We start from the raw sequence: 19,631 nt of genomic DNA, 5'->3' as shown, positions 1-19,631 counted from the left end.
AGGGCTGAGCTTGGTGAGGAGAGGCAGAGCCACCCATTGCAAATAAAAGGCTGTGGTGAGTTAGCAGGAAGTTGTTTACCCCTCCTGAGGTCAGCACTGGTTTGGATAGAGGCTTGGATGTCTGCAGTTAAAGGGAATTTGGGCTCTTTGGTAGCTCTGCCCTCTTGAAACACATTGGGCTGGTCTGTGAGGGCAGGGAATGTGCTGGAAGTGTTGAAAGTGTCGCTGGCATTCACTTCCCAGTGCCTTTTCTCCTGACTGTTGGCAAGGGTGGGTTAATGTGCTCAAGTCCACAGTGCTTCGAGGTAGTACATGAGCTCCAAACTGTGCAGTAAATGGACTTTTAAGCACCATTCACAGCTGGAAGGCCTGTGGGTGGAAAGGAGGGGAGCACAGAGGTTCGGTAATTGTTTCATTGGCCGGGAGGGATGATTGCCTCTCTTGCAGGAGAGGAGCCCGTGGTCACTCGCAGGTGTGTGTGACAGTCAGAGACAGAGCACAGACCAGGTTCATCTGCCTGGTCCTCTCAGCTGCTGGGGACTGTCAGTCCTGGCAGCTCCTTGTGTCTTTGGATGATGAGATTTTGCCCTCCTGCAGGCAATGAAAAGTCTGACTACCAACATTTTGTGTTGTTCATGAAGTTGCCTCTCCTCCTTTCCACGTGATCCTTGTGTGCCATGGTCATCCCTGAGATCTGAGAGTTGTGTGCCATGAAAGAGCATTTATTCCCTTTTCCTTCATCCTCCCTATGGCTGTTTGGTAACTGGAGAATGGAAGGGGTAAAGTGCTGTGGGTTGCAATTCCAGTTTTCTAGAAGACAAAATTACTCCTTGTGCATCTTTCTTCCAGCAGTCTTGGGTTGCTTACCATTATTTTATTAAGTGCATTTTCCATCTGCACCAGTGTCATCCAGAGGGAGTGGGGTTCCATGGATCCCATTGCTCTCTTGGTTTTCTGAGTGTACTTTTAGCAGCAGACACCTGAGATTGAGGCAGTCTGGTTTATTTTCTCGTGTTTCCCATATCTGATGCTGGAATAATAAAACCTCAACAGCATCTCTACATTTCTGAGATCCTTGGTTTCAGTTCTGCTCCCTTTGCAGTAAATCAATGTCAGCTTCACACAGACTTTTGAGGCAGCAACATAAAGTTACTTACTTGCTCCCTTTTGTCTTAATTAGTGAACTTTGCTGTAAAGAACTTCCAGACTTTGCCAATAGCGAGGGAAAAGAGGGGGAAAAAAAGACCAAATTGTAAAATAAAGCCTTACTCTCAGCCCACTTTGTAGCTCGTGCTTTTACCAGCTGTTGTAGGTAATTGGAATCAGAGGAATTGTTTGCTCAAGTCCTGTAGAATTCTGTACATAGCTCTGGTTCTCACCAGACCTTTGTTCTCCTTCAGAGAAATGTGCAGTTGTTTTGTAATTAAAGTCTCTGCATTGTGAAGTGATTTGAACTGCTGTGTTTCTGGGTGTGTAACTGGGAGAGAGTGCTGTCTTGAAAGAAGAAAATAACCTGTATTAGGACTTAGAAATTGTGCTTATTTAAGATGATTGTTATTATTATCAATATCTGACTCTGGCTTGGGTCCTGCTTGCTTTTAACTTGCCTTTGGATTGCATCCTGCAGGTATTTTGAAGGTGGAGTCTCCTCTGTCTACCTCTGGGATCTGGATCATGGCTTTGCCGGGGTGATCCTCATTAAGAAAGCTGGAGATGGATCAAAGAAGATTAAGGGATGCTGGGATTCCATCCACGTGGTGGAGGTTCAGGTACAGCCTCTGGGGCAGCTGATACACGCAAGTGAAAACAAAACCCAGTTAATTCCAGACAATTAAGGAGCACAGGTGTTCTACTGAACAATGCAATATTGTGTCAGGGCTGTAAACTTCTTCCCCCTGTTAATTTTTGAAAATGCCCCGAAGCAATTTGGATAGAGATAAGTCAGGGCTGTAATCAAAAAGAATCCCAGAAGAATTGAAAGTATGTTACTTTCTGTGCATGTGATCCTGAGATTGGGGGGGTTTAACATAAAGGGCTACAGATAAATATCACTAATTAGGTAATAAAAACAAGGTAATAGGAGGGTAAATTGCTCTAACTAGGTTTGCTTTGGAAAATTAGAGAAAATTAGAGGAATGTACACATTTGGAATTGTCTTTAAGAGACAGTGCTGTATGAGGGGGGGTTAGACTGACCTGTCCTGTTGCTTGTGGGGTCTGCCAGGCCAGCCCCCATTCAGCTTTAGCAGGGATTTTAACCTTCTGTCTCTGTCCCCTTTTGTTCCCTTCCACTTGCAGGAGAAGTCCAGTGGCCGCACTGCCCATTACAAGCTGACCTCCACAGTGATGCTGTGGCTGCAGACCAATAAAACTGGCTCTGGTACCATGAACCTGGGGGGGAGCCTCACCAGACAGGTATGGCTGTGTCCTGCAGGGTGCTGGCAGAGCCAGGCAGCCCTTCCCTCACTTCCACACCCAGCAGCCCCAGTCAGGCACAAAAGCGTTGGTTTTGTGAGGTGTTGTATAAACATCTCTTCTCCTGCTGTTCTGCAGCCCAGTGAAATGGTGAATGCAGTGTGTAATTACCAGAAAGCCCCTTGAACTGTGCTTGACACAGTGGAGCTTGCAATTAAAAATACAGAACATTCAACAGGAGTTCAGACTTGCTTGTAAATCTCAGTTTGTCCTTTGGTATTCCTGAGTTTTATACTTCCATGCGTGTTGCAGATATTTTTATCTGTAAGATTTGCCCACTTTCTCACTGGAAGATTCCAATAGGATTATAAAAGTACAGGATGACCTCTTTTCTTATGTCTCTCTTTTAAAAGCCAGCAAAACCACTGTGAACAAACCTGTGTTTTGCACTGACTGTAGGATTTTTTAAGGACATCAATTATACAGTATCTTCCTTTAGTGTTTTCTTCCTGCAGTACCAGGACACTGATTTTAAAAAATCTCCTAAAAAAAATAAGATAAATCTGTCCTAAACATTTGGGTGTTTTGTGCCAGCATTAATTACTTTGATTGCCTCCTGAGAGCTGGTTTGCAGCAGGAAGGTGCCAGACTGGCTGATCTCAGCAGTGCTGCTGGGTCCCTGACAGGCAGCATCTCCTGAACTGGACTTCCTTGGGTGAAGCTGCTCCTGCCCCACCACCTGCCAAAGGCTTCTGTCTCCCTGCTGATGAATTGGGGTTGCTTTGGGCTGTGGAAGTCAGTGACTCGAGCGGAGTAATAAACTCTGGAGGACAGGAGGCACATTGTAAGGTCATGAGTGACTGGAGAGATTGGCGGCAGCTGAAACTCCTTTATGAGCCTTCCCAGGGCAGGCTGGGGCTTTCCATACAAAGGACAATGCAGACTCTGTTAAAAACCTCATGGTTTTGTACAGGTTTGAGCCAGGTGAAGGCAAGGAGGGTCTGGGATTGCAGAGAGGGACTGAAATTGGGTTAGTCTTGCACAGCTTGCCCCAGCCTGGGTGATTTTTCTTTCCACGTTGTTGACCTTGAAGAAGCTGATGGAAAAGCAACCGAAGGAAAAAGGCATCTGGAGACAGTTTTGAGCCTTTTTTTTTTGACTCTTTTTGCAGTAATTACACCCGAGTTATGGTGACCCGGACAAATATTTAATCACAGGCCTTGCTAATCCTGTAAATCAGAGCTGTGAAGTGCAGGCCAAGGGCTTGACTCTGGCCGTGGCCTCTGGAGCCCGAGCTGTGCCAAGGAAAACAAGGGCCTGTGGAGAATGGGTGTCCTCAGTACACCTTGGCCTGGGCTGCTGGGCCTTGTTTGGTTTGACTTTCCCTCTCAAAGCTTCGGTGGGGAGATTCATGCTTCTGTCATCATTTTAAGAGCAGAACATTGGATTCAGATGTGGTGCATTAAGCCAGGGCCTGGTTCCAATGTCAGTAACGGCGCAGCAGCGCCAGGGTGAGGATGCACACACGGCTCCTGCACAAACAGGGGAACCTGGGGGGCACATTCCAGCAGAAATCTGCAGTCTGCACTCTGCCTTGAGGTGTTCTGTGTGAGGAGGAGCTGTTTGTCCCCAGCTGGAAATTTACCTGCAGCTGGACTAAACTCCTGACTGCAAAAGCTTGGGCTTTGCCCAAATCCAGTTTGCCACATCACCCAAGGGACTGCAAGTTTTATTTCAACTCTTTTGATCAGCCCTTTATACAGCCTGCAGCAAACTGAGCCACCAGAACATGGTTTTAGTTACCTCTTGGATGGCATGTCACAGTTTCACCTTGGCAATATCAGTAATATTTTGAAAAAACTTTGTACGTGGTAAATTTACATGGTTTTGGTCAACTCAGCGTTTAAGCTACTTGACCACCTTTGATCCTAAAATGAGAGTAGCAGATGTCCTCGTGTTTGAGAGGAAGCTTTTGAAGTGTTCACAAGCTCGGTCATATCCTGGCTTACAACCTGATGGCAGAGCAGCCTCGCAGTGCTTGCAGAGGGAAGTCTGCTGAGAGCCACTGCTGCGAAACCAGCTTGGCCTCGTAGCTGCAAGGGGGGTATTTTGTGAGTGCTGATGAGTGATTCACTTGGTGGCCAGGAGCAGGCCAAAGGAACGGCTCAGGGAATGCCACGTGGTGCAGCTGAGCTTGGAGCTGGAATAAGGGTCTGGGAATGGCTGGTCTGCGCAGTCACTTCCAGGAGGTGGGAGATTGTTGCCCTGCACCCAGCACAAACAGGGGCTTTTTGTTGCCTTTGGTCAAGACCATTTGGAAAAACTCTGCCTTTCTTGAATATCCCCAGACTCGGTCCTGCAAGGTTCCACTTGGGCTGTTCCTGAATGCTGCACTGAATTCTTGAGAATGATTTTTTTCCTCTCTCTTCAAGACACTGTGTTTGTTACTGTAGCTGCCCCCTGGATCCCTGGCAGTGTCCAAGGCCGGGCTGGACAGGGCTTGGAGCAGCCTGGGACAGTGGAAGGTGTCCCTGCCCATGGCAGGGGTGGCACTGGATGAGCTTTGATCCTTCCAACCCAAACCATTCCAGGATTCTGGGAGTCTCTTGGAGTGTTCCTGCAGCTGCCTTGGGGCCATGTGGTGGTACCTCCTGGGTCGATGCTGCTCAAAGGTCACATCCTGGCCTGTGTCTATTTTATTTCATACACTGGCAGTTGACATCTCTCTTCCAGTGCCTTGAACTACTTTTCCTTGGTTTTCCCAGTGCAGTTTTTCATCTGCTACAGTATGAGTTGTCTCTGTTTCTAGGAGGAAACAAACATTTTACATTTGTGAGTGGACAGAGTAAGGAAAGGGATTCAGCCTGTTTTAGGAAGCTGAAAACTCCCCTTGGTGTAGCTTTGATTTAGTTCACTTGGCAGATTTTGGAATGTCAGGTTTTTGCTTTATCAGTTCAATTACAGAATTCCAGATTCTGTCCTGATCCAGTAGAGAAGTGGGTGTATAAACACACACAGGAGTGTGCAACACAGACCCCTGTGTGTTGTCACATCCACTCCTTTATATAATTTATCTGTATGCATAATTGCTTTATGTATGTGCAGGTATTAACTTACCCTGAGAGGATGAGATCGATTCTTAGCCAGCTCCAGGCACACAGGATCCATGGATTGTAATTCTGCCCTGAAAACTTCGGGAGAGTTAAAGCTGAAGTGACGTCCTCACACTGGACACTTCATTAGGTCCTGGCTGCAGCAGTGCCTCTGTAGGGCAGAGACTCTCCCTTGCCCAGTTTGGCTGTAATTTTTAGGAACAAATGTTGTTCTCCATAAATACTGCCAGAGAGGACGCAGAGAGCAAGACTTGCAGGGAAATGAAACGTGCCAGCAGCTTTTCAATTACCTTGCACGTTCTCTGGGGACTGCAGGTACCTCCCACCCCTCCTGATTGAAGCCAGATGTTTGGCAGATGATTTCCCTGGCAGATTTCGGGGTCCTGTCCCCTTTGTGTACACAGGAATCGCTTGTGTCGTTCACCATGGCTCCGAACGGCTTTGGCTGCATTTTGAGCTTTCATTAGGCTGCACTTTTATTTAAGGTAAGAGCAGCTGTGTGATCCTGTTTCACTTCATGCAAAGGAGATGTAAAGGCTCCCCATTTCCTGGCAAACAGTCAGCACTGCACTTTGCTGATGGGCTTCTGCAGCCCCCTCCTCCCAAGCAGGACGAGCAGGTGCCTTCCTGAGCTGTCCTCGTGCACAAAGAACCTGTGTGTGGGTTTCCTGAGCCAGGATGAGCCCTGAGGAAGTGAGTTTGCTGAGAAAGAAGTTGGCTCCAAACCTACAGTTTATTTGTATTTGGAGATGTGGGAAGGGGAGGATGTAAAGTCATAGGGAAGTGAGGCCTGAGATTTGGGATTAAAGTAGCACAGACATGTTGATTTTTGAACTTGGAACACTCCCTAGCGAGGACAGGAGGTTTTGCAGAGCTGGATGAAGGCTGGGCTGTGCAAACTGAGCAGTCCCTGTGAGCAGGAAGAGCTGCCCTGGGATCTGCTGCTGCTCAGTGAAACCCCAGCAGAGCCATTGTGCCATTTATCATCACAGGGAAATCCCTGGGCAATTAGGAGACTCATCCCTTTCCATCAAGGGCAGCTTTCATGGAAAGGCCCATCCCACCGACTTCCAGATGTTGTAGCTTTTATTTTCCACCAGTGGGATCTTCTTGTGATCTTGGAGCTCCCCCTCAGCTCCTGGAGTCTCTCTCATCACCAGCTGAGCAGTGTTTGGGTGCGGGGACAGCAGGGATGTGCTGACAGGGGTTGTCTAGGGAATTATTTCTGCCTCACTTTCCTGTCATGAGGGTGGGGAGGCCCCGGCACCTCTCAGGCTGCCCAGAGCAGCTGTGGCTGCCCCTGGATCCCTGGAAGTGTCCAAGGCCAGGCTGGGTCAGTGGAAGGTGTGGTGGAATGGGATGGGCTTTGAGGACTCGTATGGATTTCACAGAGGTTCAGTTCTGTAATAGTTTAGAAAAAAGGAGCAGAGGAGTTGAGGAGGTCTGGAAAGTGGCAGGTAAAGGTCATGTAGCATCCCCAGGTTTGCCCATGGTTATGGCTGAAGAGTTTGGCAGAGGAAATGGGATGTGTTTGGTTACATTGGTGAGAGCAAATCTCCATGAAGGGATGTGGTCAGTTCTGAGCAAGCCCTGCAGAGATCACAACCTCCATTTATCTGGTTATAGTTTGAAATAAGTGCTGGAGAGACAGGCCAAATTTTGCCTTACTGATATCCAAATAATTCCACATATTTTCCACCTGGAGCCTTCAGCCTGCCCACTGCTTTGGGAGCCCTTGGCACACGTTGCTGTTTGTGTTTCATTAAAGGGATTTTCACTTTGCTCCGTGGCCAGAGCAGCTGTGGGTGTTGTTGGCTTTTCAGAGCAAAATGGAGGATGAGTTCCCTTCTACCTTCCCTGGTATTTTCAGACACTTTCATGATGAAACAAAGTGTTTATCCAGCTTAAATATCTCTCTTGGTATTATTCCTCCAAATAACGTTTACAGAAAGCCCAGACAGCTGCTTTATTCCGTGCAGGAAACATCCAAAGTGACCAGCCAGCCCTCGAGCTATCCCAGAGGAGTGAGTTTCCCTGTGAGTCAGACTCAGAGCAGATGGCTGGGGGAGCCAGGCAGGGGAGCCAGGCCCTGGATCTGCCGCGGGAGGGCCGGGACTGGGCTGGGACTGGGCCGGGACTGGGCTGGGACTTGGCTCAGCCTGGGGTTTGGCTGAGCCCAGCAGGCAGGTGGGGAGTGACAGTGGGGAGATGAGCTGCTCCTTAACATCAACCTACAGAGGGAATTTCCTCTTGAAGCAAACCAACCCCTGTATTTAAGCAGCAAAAGTCCTGCTGCTGCTTGAGCCTGTGCAGTGCCAGCCACCGGAAGGAACCTTTAAAAACCCCAACAACTCAACAAAACCCAACTGTTTGTAGGACATGGCTGATCCTGACTCTGCACTCCATTAAACAGCCTCTCGTAACATCTGGCCTTCCAGAGCACATAAAAATGTTTTCCTTCTGGCAGCAGTTTTTATGGAGATGTAATAATACACGTTTTTCAAAAAAAATTAATTCTATTTTCAGATTCTGCTTCTTACCATGGAGCTGGGCCTGTCCAGGTGTGGAGGAGGCACAGCAGGGAGCCTGTGGCAGTAACTGCCCCAGTGCCAGCTCCCAGCTGCCCCAGATTTGGGCAATTTGCTGATGGTTCCCAAACTGCCCATAATGTGTGTGTTTGTGTAGTTGAGGTTTACACTGTCCCTGCACTGCAGCTGGATCCCTTCTCCAGGCAACGTGTCTCCACTCCATGTAAACAGTCTAAAGGCACAATTAAACGTCCTGCTGCTCTTTCTCCCTCTCTTCCAGGTTATCTTTTGCCTTCGGGGGTCCAACTAAATTACACGCTTCCCCAAGCCTGTTACAGACTTGGCTTATTAGCAGAAACCTGTAGCTGGCCCAGATTTTTAAACTCTGCCCTGAGGGAGGGATAGGAACAGATGGATAAGAGAATTCAGTGGGATTAGTAAAACCCTTTGAAGACTGTTCTTCCCACTACATTTGCCTCCCAGTTTTGTTTTCATGCTGCCTCAGCAAATCTTGCTGAGGTTCCTGGGTCTGATGTTCGTTGTTCAACAGCTTGGCTGTGTCTTGGCCACAATTTTCACCTCAAGAACTGGGGAAGATGGACTTTCCCTTAGCACAGACCATGGAGGGCCATGGCATGGATGTTCCATGAGGCAAAGTCAGATGGAATCAAGCGAGTGTTGCAGCTGCAGTTCCAGCTCCCAGTCCTGATGTTGGGGTGAAAGATCTCACCTGCCTCAGGGACCTGTGTCCTGTTCACTGAGGGCACTGGGGTCTTTGTCCACTTCAGTTGTTCCAGCTCTGAATTTCTCCTGCAGAAGACCCTTGGCTGTTGTGGGGTCTGTCTGAGCAGGGGTTGTTTTGATTCCTGGTTTTTATTCCACCACATCTCCGTTACCAACATGTGCCCGTGGCAAGTGCTGGCAGTTCCTCACCGTGTTCTCCTCTGCTTGCACACTGGAGGAGCTGGTGAGACCCTTCCCCCACCGCTCCTGGACACTGCCCTGGGATTCCTGTGACAGATGGGTCTGTGCTTTCCTTTGCAGATGGAGAAGGACGAGACTGTGAGTGACTCCTCTCCGCACATAGCCAATATCGGGCGCTTGGTAGAGGTGAGTGAGGTTCTTCTGCCCAGATTTGGCCCCATCCTTCAGAATTTTGTTGCTTTCTCTTTACAAACAGCTTTTTCGTTCCTGTTGTTGCTCGGTGTGTGATGGCTCAGTGCTCTCCTTCCATCACTTCCAGCTGTTTGTGGGTACGAAGCCACCCCTCTGCCCTTGGTGTTGTGTCAGCTCTGCAGTGACCTCCTGGGAGATGGGTGTTCCTTTCCTGAGCACTAATTAACAACTTCCCACCCTTCTGCAGCCGCTTTTGGGGAGAATTATTTCAAGTCAGGTTGCTACACACCACTGTCCCTTGGACTGAAAGTTCAGTGTGTGTCAAGTGCTTATGGAGTCCCCTGGGATTGGGTTTAGTGTTGGATTTTGTGGCAGCTGCTCAGAAGGTGCAGCACCACTTTGCTGTTTCACTGCTCTGTCCTGAGTGAAGGTGTTCCACATTTCCTTGATGGTTATAACCAAGAAAGGAGGAAATTCTCAACTGTGATGCATTTTTAAGGGAACTGGGAAATTAAAGAAAGGCAGCTGGTACTTTTTGGATCCCTTTTTAAAGTTTTTTGCTTGAGTGAAAGCAACGTAACAAAAAAAAAGCTGCTTTGTTACAAGATCTCTCTCAGAGCTCTGTCCTGGAGCTTTAAGGAACGAGTCAAAAACCCAAAGTCACCCCTCAGCACAGAACTGTGGACTGTTGGTTATCCTGAAGGACTGACTTGGCACTTGGAGTCCGTCCAGTGCAGGGGCAGGCTGGGGCGAGAGGCGTTTTCCTTCTCAGCAGAACGAGGAATGCTGGAGAGAAGCTGCCCTCTCGTGGTGCAGAGAGGTCCGAGCCTGGAGAGATGGGCTGGGAGGAGGGAGCAGGAACAAAGCCTTTGACAGGGGCAGAGAGGCTGGGTCCCTGTGGGTTTGGGGGAATCTGAGTGCTGGGGGTGCTCCGGGTGTTGTGGTCACAGGGACGCCAGTGCTGCACCATCCCTGCCAGCAGCTGAGGTGACTAAAGAGCTGCTGTCTTACTTTTTTTTCCCAGGACATGGAAAACAAAATCAGAAGTACACTGAATGAGATTTATTTTGGAAAAACAAAGGACATCGTTAATGGGCTGAGGTAAGGGAGCTGCAGTGGGTGGGGGACCCTTCCCATCCCTGTGGTGCCACCCCAGCCTTGAGCTGCTTTTGTTTCCCCTCCCTGTGCTTTGGGACAGGATTTGCTGTGTGGAGTTCAGGGAACTCTTCTACTGCAGAAACCTGAAGCAATGTTTTAATCCCTTGTTCCCTCACAGGGAGTGAAACAGCCCAACTAACACTTGTACTTTCAGATTATTTTTCATCAGTTTTATTCTTCACAGTCCTGCAAGCTGCACTTGAATTCTGTCTTCTCTTTCTGCTACCCTTAAAAACAGTCCCAGAATTAAGTCATGACATGACTTAAGTTAAGACATGAGTGGTTTGTGGTATTTAGACTTCGATTTAAATTCTGTTGTTCTCTCAATACCACTGGTCAAAATACAGTGTATGAGAAGAGATTAAATTCCCTCTGCCCTTTGTGGAGGGAAACTGTGCTGTGCTTTTCAATCCCTGCTCATTCCTGGGCAGGAATTGGACATGGAAATCCCAAGCTGGTAATTCTCATGCTCACAGAGGAAAGCACAGAACTGTGATGCCAAATCACTTCTCTGTAAAGTGCAGAGAGACCTCCCAGCACAGTGGGATAATGTAGAATAACCAAAGGGCACAAATAAATGCTCTGCTCTTCTCTCACACACTGAGATGTGGAAGAAGAGAGAAAAATGTGTTAATTAAATACTTGTTCTGCCGCAAGCCCAGCTCAGAACAGCCTCAGTTTCCTTTGTGCTGAGCAGGGTTTAGCCAGGAAGCATTTATTAACCTCAGAGGGAATCTGTAATAAGAGTCTTTCTCTTGTGAGCATTGCCTTGAGCCGTTGTGGTTGAATCTCTGCTGTCTCCCCATCCCTCAGTCTCAGTCCCGGCCCTGTGGGCAGCTCCTGATGGAAACACCCGGCTCCTCCAGCCTTTCCCTGCTCCTTCTCACCTGTGTGTGTCCCCTTCTCCTCCCTGGTGGCTCCCAGAGCCCCAGCTCCGTGTTACTGAGCTCTTCTGACTGTTCTTTTCCCTGTTTGCTCCCTGGTTTCCCACTGCTCTCTGTAGATCTATCGATGCTATTCCCGACAACCAAAAGTATAAGCAGTTGCAGAGGGAACTTTCTCAAGTGTTGACCCAGCGCCAGATCTACATCCAGCCTGATAACTAAACCAATCCAGGTACCCTCGCTGCCTGTGAGGTGTGAGCCAGCACTAAACCAGGACTCACCAGCCCAGCCCCTGCATGGTAACCGGGAAGAACTAACCCCTAATCCCGCAGGCGGAGCGGCCCCGGCGCCGCCCGCTCAGCCCCGGGTTCCTTCTCAGTGCGGCCTCTGAACGCTGGGGTTCTTGTTTCAGCTGTTGGCTCCTCCCCCGTGGAAACCTCACGCTCGGAACTGTGGCAGGATTTAGCACTTTGCACTCTGGCTTGGGAGCAGGAAAGGGGCCCGTGGTCCCATGCCTGGAGTGGTGTTGGATTGGGCTGATCCCATCCAGAAGCCCCGGGACTCTGTCCCTTGGGCACCAGCAGTTTCTTACACCTGTGGTACACCACTTCCGTGGAGAAATTCCCTGTAATCCCAGTGTCCTCCCTGCAGAATGAAATCTCGGGAGTCTCACAGTTTGGAAAACAAAAATGACTGGTACTTCCCATGACTTCAGAGTAAATGTGCGCTCGCCCACACGCCCGTCCCCATGGGCCTGGTGGATTTTGAATTTCCGTGGAGCTTGAAACCCAGTCCTGCTCAAGCTCACTCAAACATTCCCAGCCTCCACTTGCTTGTGCTCTGCACAGCCTCCAAGGGGATTTGTTGCTGTGCTCTCGTTTGCTCTGGAGCTCTGAGTGTCAGGGGCGCACGGCAGTGACTAACCCCGAGCCAGCCTAACCTTCCACTCCAGTTCTAACGAGTTACAGATGTTTTTTCAAACACATTCAGCTGACAAAGGGGGAAACTCACTGTTTGTTGATAGTGGCCAAGAACCACTGCAGCCTGTGACAAATGCAAATATAAATGTATATGTTCTTATTAAAGCAGCAGAAGTCTCCAGAGGCAAGAGAATGGAAATACTGTTATAAAAATGGTAGGAAAATCACCACCACAAAGAGCAGCCTTGTTTACAGGAGACAGCAACCAGGGAAAATAAGGTCGCTCTGAATCACAGAATCCCAGACTGGTTTGGGTTGGAAGGGCCCTTAAAGCTCATCCAATTCCAACCCCCTGCCACGGGCAGGGAGATCTTCCACTATCCCAGGTACTGTAAAGGCTGGGAATTGTGGTTTAGGTGGAGAGAAATCCTACCCAACTGCATCCTTCCACTTCTCTGTGGTAGCCACTCTGGAAGAGTCTGGTTCTTGATAGAACCCATTCTATCAATTTATTTAAGAGAGGCCTTTCTAAAAGTGGAAATTACTTACTGTCTCATTGAAATCAGAGGTTCCTCCACAGCAGCTCCCAGGGCACCGAACCCAGGTGATTCCTGAAAGGTGGAGCTTTTGCTGTGTACTTGCAGACAAAGGGAAGCCCTGCAATAACCTTGTGACAGTATCTCTGCTCTTCTTCCGCTGCTTTGATCCCTCATTCCTTAGGGAAGGTACAAAAAAAGGCAAACTGGACACCAGAACCTCTGGTTGCTTTTCCCACCGGTGCAAAGGCCAGCGGGAGGTTCCGAGGCGAGCCTGGGTGAACAGTCTGCAGAAGGGTCAGAGCTCCCTGGCCCGGCCCTTCTCCTGCCTGGGGCTGGGTTTTCTCTGGGGGAGCAGGAGCACCTAACCCCTTCGCTGTGGGATGCTGGGCTTCTTCCAGTCTGTAACACAAAACGTTGGGAATCTCCCTCCGGCAGCCTGAGCGGAGCTGGGGGGGAAGCCTTTGGTGCCATCCTTGCCAGAGTGAGTTTTGCTTTGTGTTCTCACTGAGTGTTCACGTTGCCTTCTGCTTCCCGGGGTCCAGCAGGCAGAGCTGAGCCTGGCCTGAGGGGCTTCTCCTTCCTCCTGACTCCCAGGACTGTTCCCAACCCTTCCCTCCCCTGCGCTGCCTCTGACCCGCCTTTCCTTCTTCCCCGCAGGTCTGTGCAGACTTTTGCAGACAAATCAAAACAAGAAGCTCTTAAAAACGACCTGGTGGAGGCTTTGAAGAGAAAGCAGCAAAGTTAAAGTCCTGTCCGTGCTAACCAGCCATGCCATGCACTCGTTAGATTCCTTTCGTAGAGAATCATCCCCCGCCCTTTTCTGTTCGTCACGTCACGATTTGCATCCAATACTCTCCATGCAGCGCCATCCTCTCCCCATGAATAAAGCTGTACAAACTTTTTCAGTCTCTGAGGCCTACTTTGCACCACATTTTACTATCGAGACCTTAGGCTATGTTTCTGTAGAAGTCCATGTATTATTTTTTCTTCCCCCCCCTCCCACCCTCCCCCATTTATATGCATCACCACGGATCATTGTTTGTCTTTTCCTCCCTCACCCCCTCCTGCCTTTTGTTACATTGGTGTAAAAAATGTAAAACAAAAATTTATTAAATACTGTGGTGTGTGAAAGAGGAAGAACTGGAAAAAGAAAAAAAAAAAAGAAAAATAATCTATTCCGCGTATGTTTGGGGGCTGGGCACAGGGGCTGGCTGGAGGGAGGGAAGAGAGGGTGTTCCTTGGGGTTGTACGATGCTGAGTAACCCAGATGTGCAGGAGATGGTGATTTGGAGACCTGCTGAAAGTTCTGCTCTTCTATAGCCTGGTTCCAAGGCGCTTTTCTGTCAATTTTTATGGAATGCAAAAGGGGTTTTTGTTTTGATTTTTTGTTTTTTTTGTAAAGCTTAAATTGAATCTACATCTGATACTTGAGCCTCCATACTAAAAAATGGAAAAAAAAAAAAGAAAAAAAAAAGACTAAAACAATAAAAACAAAAAAAATCCCAGGAAGAAGCGTGTGTGTGGTTGTGTCCTCCTTGTTTCTCTTTCCTTCCTTGCAGGGTTACTTGGGGTTTGTTGTTTGTCCCACATCCAGAAGCGTTTGTCTGGAAGGGGCTGTGATGTCCCACTGCTGCTTGGACCCGTGTCACTCACGGTCCAGCTGCCCTTGGGAGCTGCTGGGATTCATGCTCCAGGCAGCCAGCAGACGTGGAAGGGGTGCGTTCAGGGGAGAGGGCGCAGTCCAGCTCTGCTGGGTGTGCTGAAAAGTGGGGCACCTGTGTGTCCAGCCCTGCGCAGAGGGGCTGTGCTGGCCTGGGTGGTTCCTCCCATCGGTGCTGACCCAAAAGCTCCTGCCCTGGTCCCTGTGTCACCTGTGACCCTCCCCCAGCGTCGCCTCCTGAGCCCTCGGTGGGCAGAGGGAGCTGGCACAGCTTTGGGTTCCCTGCCTGCTCCAGGCTTTGGTTGTACCAAACCCAATCCTGGCAAAACTGGGGAAGCACATAAACATCTGCTGGGCTCCTCCTGCCCCTGGCTCTGGGAATTGCCCTCTGTGTGGCCCTCTGCAAGTGGGGGCTGTTGGCATTAACACTGATTGATTAATTAACGTGCTCTTGTGACGTGACCTGTGTCCCCCCCAGACTCCTGCACGTGGCCAGAGTTCACCCGGAGCCTGCAGAGGGTACCAGAGCTCCTGTGGGACACAGGCTGGGAAAGGACAGTGCCCTGGGATCCCGCAGGGAACACTCTGGGATGTGGTTGCTGTCTCACGGTTCTGCCCCAAGAGAAGCCTCTTTTGAAGCTGGAGATGAGATCTGGAGCCTGGGAGGGGGAGGCTCCTGTTGAGGTTCTCAGTTACCCTCTCCCCCAGGGCTGGTTGTTTCTGCTCAGCCTTTTCTGGTTGAACATTTGCCTCTGCAAACTCCTGAACGCAGGGACAGGGCTGCAGTGATGACCTGGAGGGAGGCGAACCTCAGAGAGAGCCTCAGGAATTTCCAGCCACCCCCGAGACTGCTGCAGGTGTGTAACCTCCTGCTCCTGCCCTGCCTGAGTAAAGTCAGAGTAAATCAACTTCATACCTAACTCGTGCTTGGGGCACACCTGTGGGGACACAGTGTGGGGATAAATATATATATATATATATATATATATATAAATGTGTGTGTGTGTGCTCTCCTCCTTATGGCACAGGTTCTTTGTCGAGGTTTAAGAAAAGCCAGTATGTGACAGTAATTTAGGGTTGTGAGTGGCAGAGATGAGGGCTTTGCTCGTGGTTTGGATTAGTACTGGGTATGAATTGTTCTACAATTCCCAGGTTTTTGACAGGAGAGGAAATCCTGCTTCCTTCAGGATGAGGTGAGCAGCTGCTTTGCCTGTGAATCTGGAGGGGCAGAATGGTGAATTAATCCAGTAAAAACCCACTCACTTGGTCCAAGGGGCTCAGAGAGACTGAAAAATACTTTTCCTTTCTGGAAACAGCTCAGTCCCAAGCACTGGCCCAGCTTGTGTTTCAGTGAACCTGCTGGTGCAGCTTGGTGGGCACTGAGCAGTCAGAATCCCATTTCTTGTGAGATCCAGGCTGAGCTGGGTAACCACGGATTGCTGTCCTCGGTGTGAGGACAAAGCAGAGTGACTTCCTTGGGAAGGACAAATGTCATGGACTGGCTGAGGAATCATAAATTAATGATAAGGGCACTAAAGCCAAAAGGAACACGATGTTGGGTATCAGAAGGGAGCTGGAGAGGGGAAAGGGAAGCAAAAGGAAGAGCTGATAGCAAGTGCAGGAAAATGAAAGCTCTTGTTTTCACAAGGACAAGGTGTGATAGCTCTTCCTGAAGGGTCTCCAAGCTTTGGTTGATTTTCCTCGTTTTCCCAGGGAGATTGAGCTGCTCATCCCCAGCAGGAAGAGCTCAGCACACGGGAGGGAGCCTGGCTACACCTCCGCTCTGTCCTGCTGGAGACACAGCTTTTCCCAGACCACCCCTGCTTCCCATCCTTCCCTGGTCAAGGAGTGCAGGGCCCTGAGAGGGGGATAAACTCATCAGTGTTGGGGATAAACTCATCAAGTTGAGGATAAATTCATCAAGGAGAGACAGCAGGAACCAAAAACCAGAGTGAGCAGAGAGGCAGCTCTTTGGCTGGGGAACAGCAATGGAGCAACTTCACCAAGGAATCCGTGCAATTAAAACATGGGTGAGGCAAAAAATGAGAAGTCAGAGAAATGGGACTGTGAGACTCATTAGGAAAGAGGCAGGAGCTGCCAGGTAAAGCAGCAAAATGAAACCCAGGCAGGCAGGTGGGGAAGGACGTGTTTTATAGACGGGTGAGCCACACTAATTAAAATAGGTGTGGACTGAACACTTTGGCTCTGCTGCTCCTTCCCCACTGGATCCAGCCCTGGGTGGAAGGAGCTGAGTGGGGAGTTGTGAGGCCACAGTGGTGCTCATGTCTGTGGCAGGTCCATCATCCCTGTCCCCTCCCCACTCAGGCTCTTCCCACATTTTTCAGCACCAAGGAAGCTCCAGGTCACCCTAAGGAGTCGCAGCAGTGACTGGGCTCAGCTGTGGGGCACCAGAGCAGCGAAGAGCAACTGAGGTATCCAAAAATTCCCTTTTATCCTGAAAGCATCTTTGGTATCAAAGAGGCACGAGGTGTCCCAGCAGCATCCTGTGCCACCGCCTTGGCAGCACAACGCGTCACCCACGGGCTCGGGGCCTCTCCTCCCAGGAGCCACCAGGATGGAGGGGCCGGTTTGCCCGGCCCTAAGGCCACCTTCCTCACGTGCATCCCCCTCCTGCAATCCCTGCGGGGCAGGGCCCTCTGTCAGCTCTCCGGGCTCTCATCCTGCTCCCTGAGGAGCGCATCCCTCTCCTCGAGGGTTCCGGGCCGTCCTTTCCGATACTCCAGGAACTGGAAGGAGATCTGGGGAGAGGTCAAGGCTCTGCACACTCACAGGGAGGGTCTCTGCATGCACTGGGTGCCACCACCCAGAGGAAAGGGTTTGTGCCAGGAGAGGTGGGAACGGGATAAGGAGCTCAATGCAAACCAGGGGCTGAGGCACTTCCCAGCTGGTGCAACACCACAAAATCACCCATGGAGCAGCATCACCCCACCCCTCCTGCCTGTCCCTGCCTGTTCCACTCCCTGCAAGGCCCTGCTGGCAGGATGGGATCCCATCCCAGGGGAAAGGATACAACCACGTCGAGGGCCAGGACGCCCAGGCTGCCCACGAGCCAGGGCAGGTGGTGCAGGACGTAGTCACCCCGGCCCTGGCCCGGCTCCGGGTTCTTCAGGAGGACACTGAGGCCGTACAGGGAATTCCCCAGCATCACCAGGGCAAAGAGGAAGTAGGAGACCCCGCTGGTGGATTTCCTCTTGTACTGGGAGAAGAGGGAGAGGAGAGGAGCTTGGCTGCAGCTCCCCTAAATCTCTGTACAAAGTGATATTAATCATCCTCTCCCCCAGCATTAAAAAAAGAGAAGAAAAGAGGTGGTGACTCAATGCTGAGAGTCTTTTAGTTCCCCTTTGGCTTGTAAATAAGACAAAATGAAAGCCCCACCCTCAAAATATTGGTAGGTTAAGGGGGGGGGGAGGGGAGAATAAATACAGAGAAATAGTGGAATGGAATGATGGGAGATGGGGCATGGGACCTCCGAGCAGAGAGGAGAAAGGAGAACCCCCTGAGGAGAAAGGAGAATCCCCCCGAGGAGAAAGGAGAATCCCCCCTGAGGAGAAAGGAGAACTCCCCCCCGAGGAGAAAGGAGAACTCCCCCCGAGGAGAAAGGAGAACTCCCCCCGAGGAGAAAGGAGAACTCCCCCCGAGGAGAAAGGAGAACTCCCCCCGAGGAGAAAGGAGAACTCCCCCCGAGGAGAAAGGAGAACTCCCCCAGCCCCCTTCGAGTGCCACGTGAGGAACCCCGGGGTCCCAGGCTGGGCACTCACGTTGGTGCAGATCTGGGGCACTCGGGAGCACAGGTAGAGCACGGAGGAGATGGAGCCGATGGTAAATCCAATGATTTCAGTCCTGGAGAAAGGCTGCAAGGCAGGGACAGGGACAAGGGGCTCAGAGCACCCAGCCTTGGCTGTGCCCAGCTCCCCCTCCCCTGACAGCCCAGAGATAATTACAGCTGATAATCATATTTCACTTTGCCACAGGAAAATACCCAGTGCAGTCTGTTATCACAGGAATTGGGTTCATTTGCATTGCTTGGAAAGGTCCTTTTCTACTGCCAGTGCAAAACTATTTTGCAAACCTCCCTTTAGCCAGCTGAGTTACCTTGCTGCACTTTCTTGCTTGTTTGATTTCCAATAATATATATAAATGTGGATAATTGGAAGGAGAATTAAAGGGGAGAAGTATTCCAAATTTCCTGAAAACAGTCTCTTAAAACCACATTTTTTACAGTATGTCCATCCTATGCAGCTACCTGAGAGAAAGTCTGTTTGCAAACAGAGATGTGGGAAATGTGAGGTTTGCTGACTCTCGAGCAGCTCACAGAAGTGCTTGAAGTCTGAAGTGAAAATGCCCTGAAATGTCTGAAATCCTGCAGCAAACTCTTCCTGAATTTTGGAACAATCTCTGGAAAAGCTCTCTTTCCAGTGTCACCTTCCTAGACTGTAACAGTCTCCTGGAAGGTTGGTCCTAAAATAGGAATGACCCCCAACCCCAAAACGCACTGTGGGGTCCAGGGTGGTTTTTTGGCATCACAGCATCAAACAGGACATCCCCATGCAGATCTCTATCCCATCTCCCAGGTTTAGGAACTGGCTCACCTTTGATCCAAGCTCATCCCCAGGAGCTGACAGCAGAGACCTTCCTTTGAAGGTTCCTGGATCCTTGGTGCTGGCACTGCCCAGGAGGGAGAGGCTGGACAGGGACCCCACGGAGAGGAACACAAAGGCTGCGTTGATGGGAGCGGGGACTGCAGGGAGTCAGACAGAGCCTGATGAGGGAGAACCCAGCAACCGCCAACAGCCCCGGGGGTGCCAGGACCCCCTCGGGGTGAAGAAACCTCCAAACTCTCCCTTATCTCACCAAGGGACTGAGCGACCTCTGAACTCTCCCTTATCTCACCAAGGGATGGGCAGTGGCTGCTGTGGGTGAGTGATGTGATTTATCTCCCAGTGATGTGGCCAATTTGTACCTTATCAGGGAGGAAACTGCTCCTATCTCGGGTTTCTTCAGGTTTAGGGCTCTTAAAAATCATCCCCTCTAGAAGATTTCACTGTCTTAGCTGACGATGGCCACTCTCAAATCCCTGCCACAGCAAGCTCTGCTGTGGTTTCTTTATTAGTAGTAATTTATTATTTTTCAGTAATTTTTTAGTGATTATATTCAGCAAAGAAGCTCTCCAGCTTAACAAAACTACGTATCTGATGGGTCAAATATCAACTGATAATAGTGGCTAATAACTTTACGTGTCTTTACCAAGTTAAATAATTATCCGTGTTTGGGGTTCAGC

General features: G+C 50.0%; 2 protein-coding genes across 2 annotated transcripts in view; one reads left to right on the top strand and one right to left on the bottom strand.

Moving 5' to 3' along the window:
• The window catches only part of CAPZB (capping actin protein of muscle Z-line beta subunit), a 42,954-nt gene extending 28,777 nt beyond the window's left edge, over window positions 1-14,177 (top strand). The window contains 5 exon segments of the mRNA XM_017735089.1: window positions 1,628-1,769; window positions 2,298-2,414; window positions 9,100-9,165; window positions 10,196-10,272; window positions 13,330-14,177. Coding sequence (XP_017590578.1) covers window positions 1,628-1,769; window positions 2,298-2,414; window positions 9,100-9,165; window positions 10,196-10,272; window positions 13,330-13,417 — 490 coding nt within the window. The 3' untranslated portion in view covers window positions 13,418-14,177.
• A 2,287-nt stretch (window positions 14,178-16,464) lies between these two features.
• Window positions 16,465-19,631, bottom strand: part of PQLC2 (PQ loop repeat containing 2) — a 6,055-nt gene continuing 2,888 nt past the window's right edge. Inside the window, exons 5-8 of the mRNA XM_008634303.2 lie at window positions 18,943-19,091; window positions 18,112-18,204; window positions 17,364-17,549; window positions 16,465-17,091 (exon numbers count right to left, since the gene is read on the bottom strand). Of these exons, the coding sequence (XP_008632525.2) occupies window positions 16,993-17,091; window positions 17,364-17,549; window positions 18,112-18,204; window positions 18,943-19,091 (527 nt within the window). The 3' untranslated portion in view covers window positions 16,465-16,992. The remainder of the gene's footprint in view (window positions 17,092-17,363; window positions 17,550-18,111; window positions 18,205-18,942; window positions 19,092-19,631) is intronic.

Source organism: Corvus brachyrhynchos, unplaced genomic scaffold (genome assembly GCF_000691975.1).
Source record: "Corvus brachyrhynchos isolate BGI_N302 unplaced genomic scaffold, ASM69197v1 scaffold525, whole genome shotgun sequence".
NCBI lineage: Eukaryota > Metazoa > Chordata > Aves > Passeriformes > Corvidae > Corvus > Corvus brachyrhynchos.
Note: the sequence above shows the minus strand (reverse complement) of the source record. Positions and strands in the feature narration are given on the sequence as shown.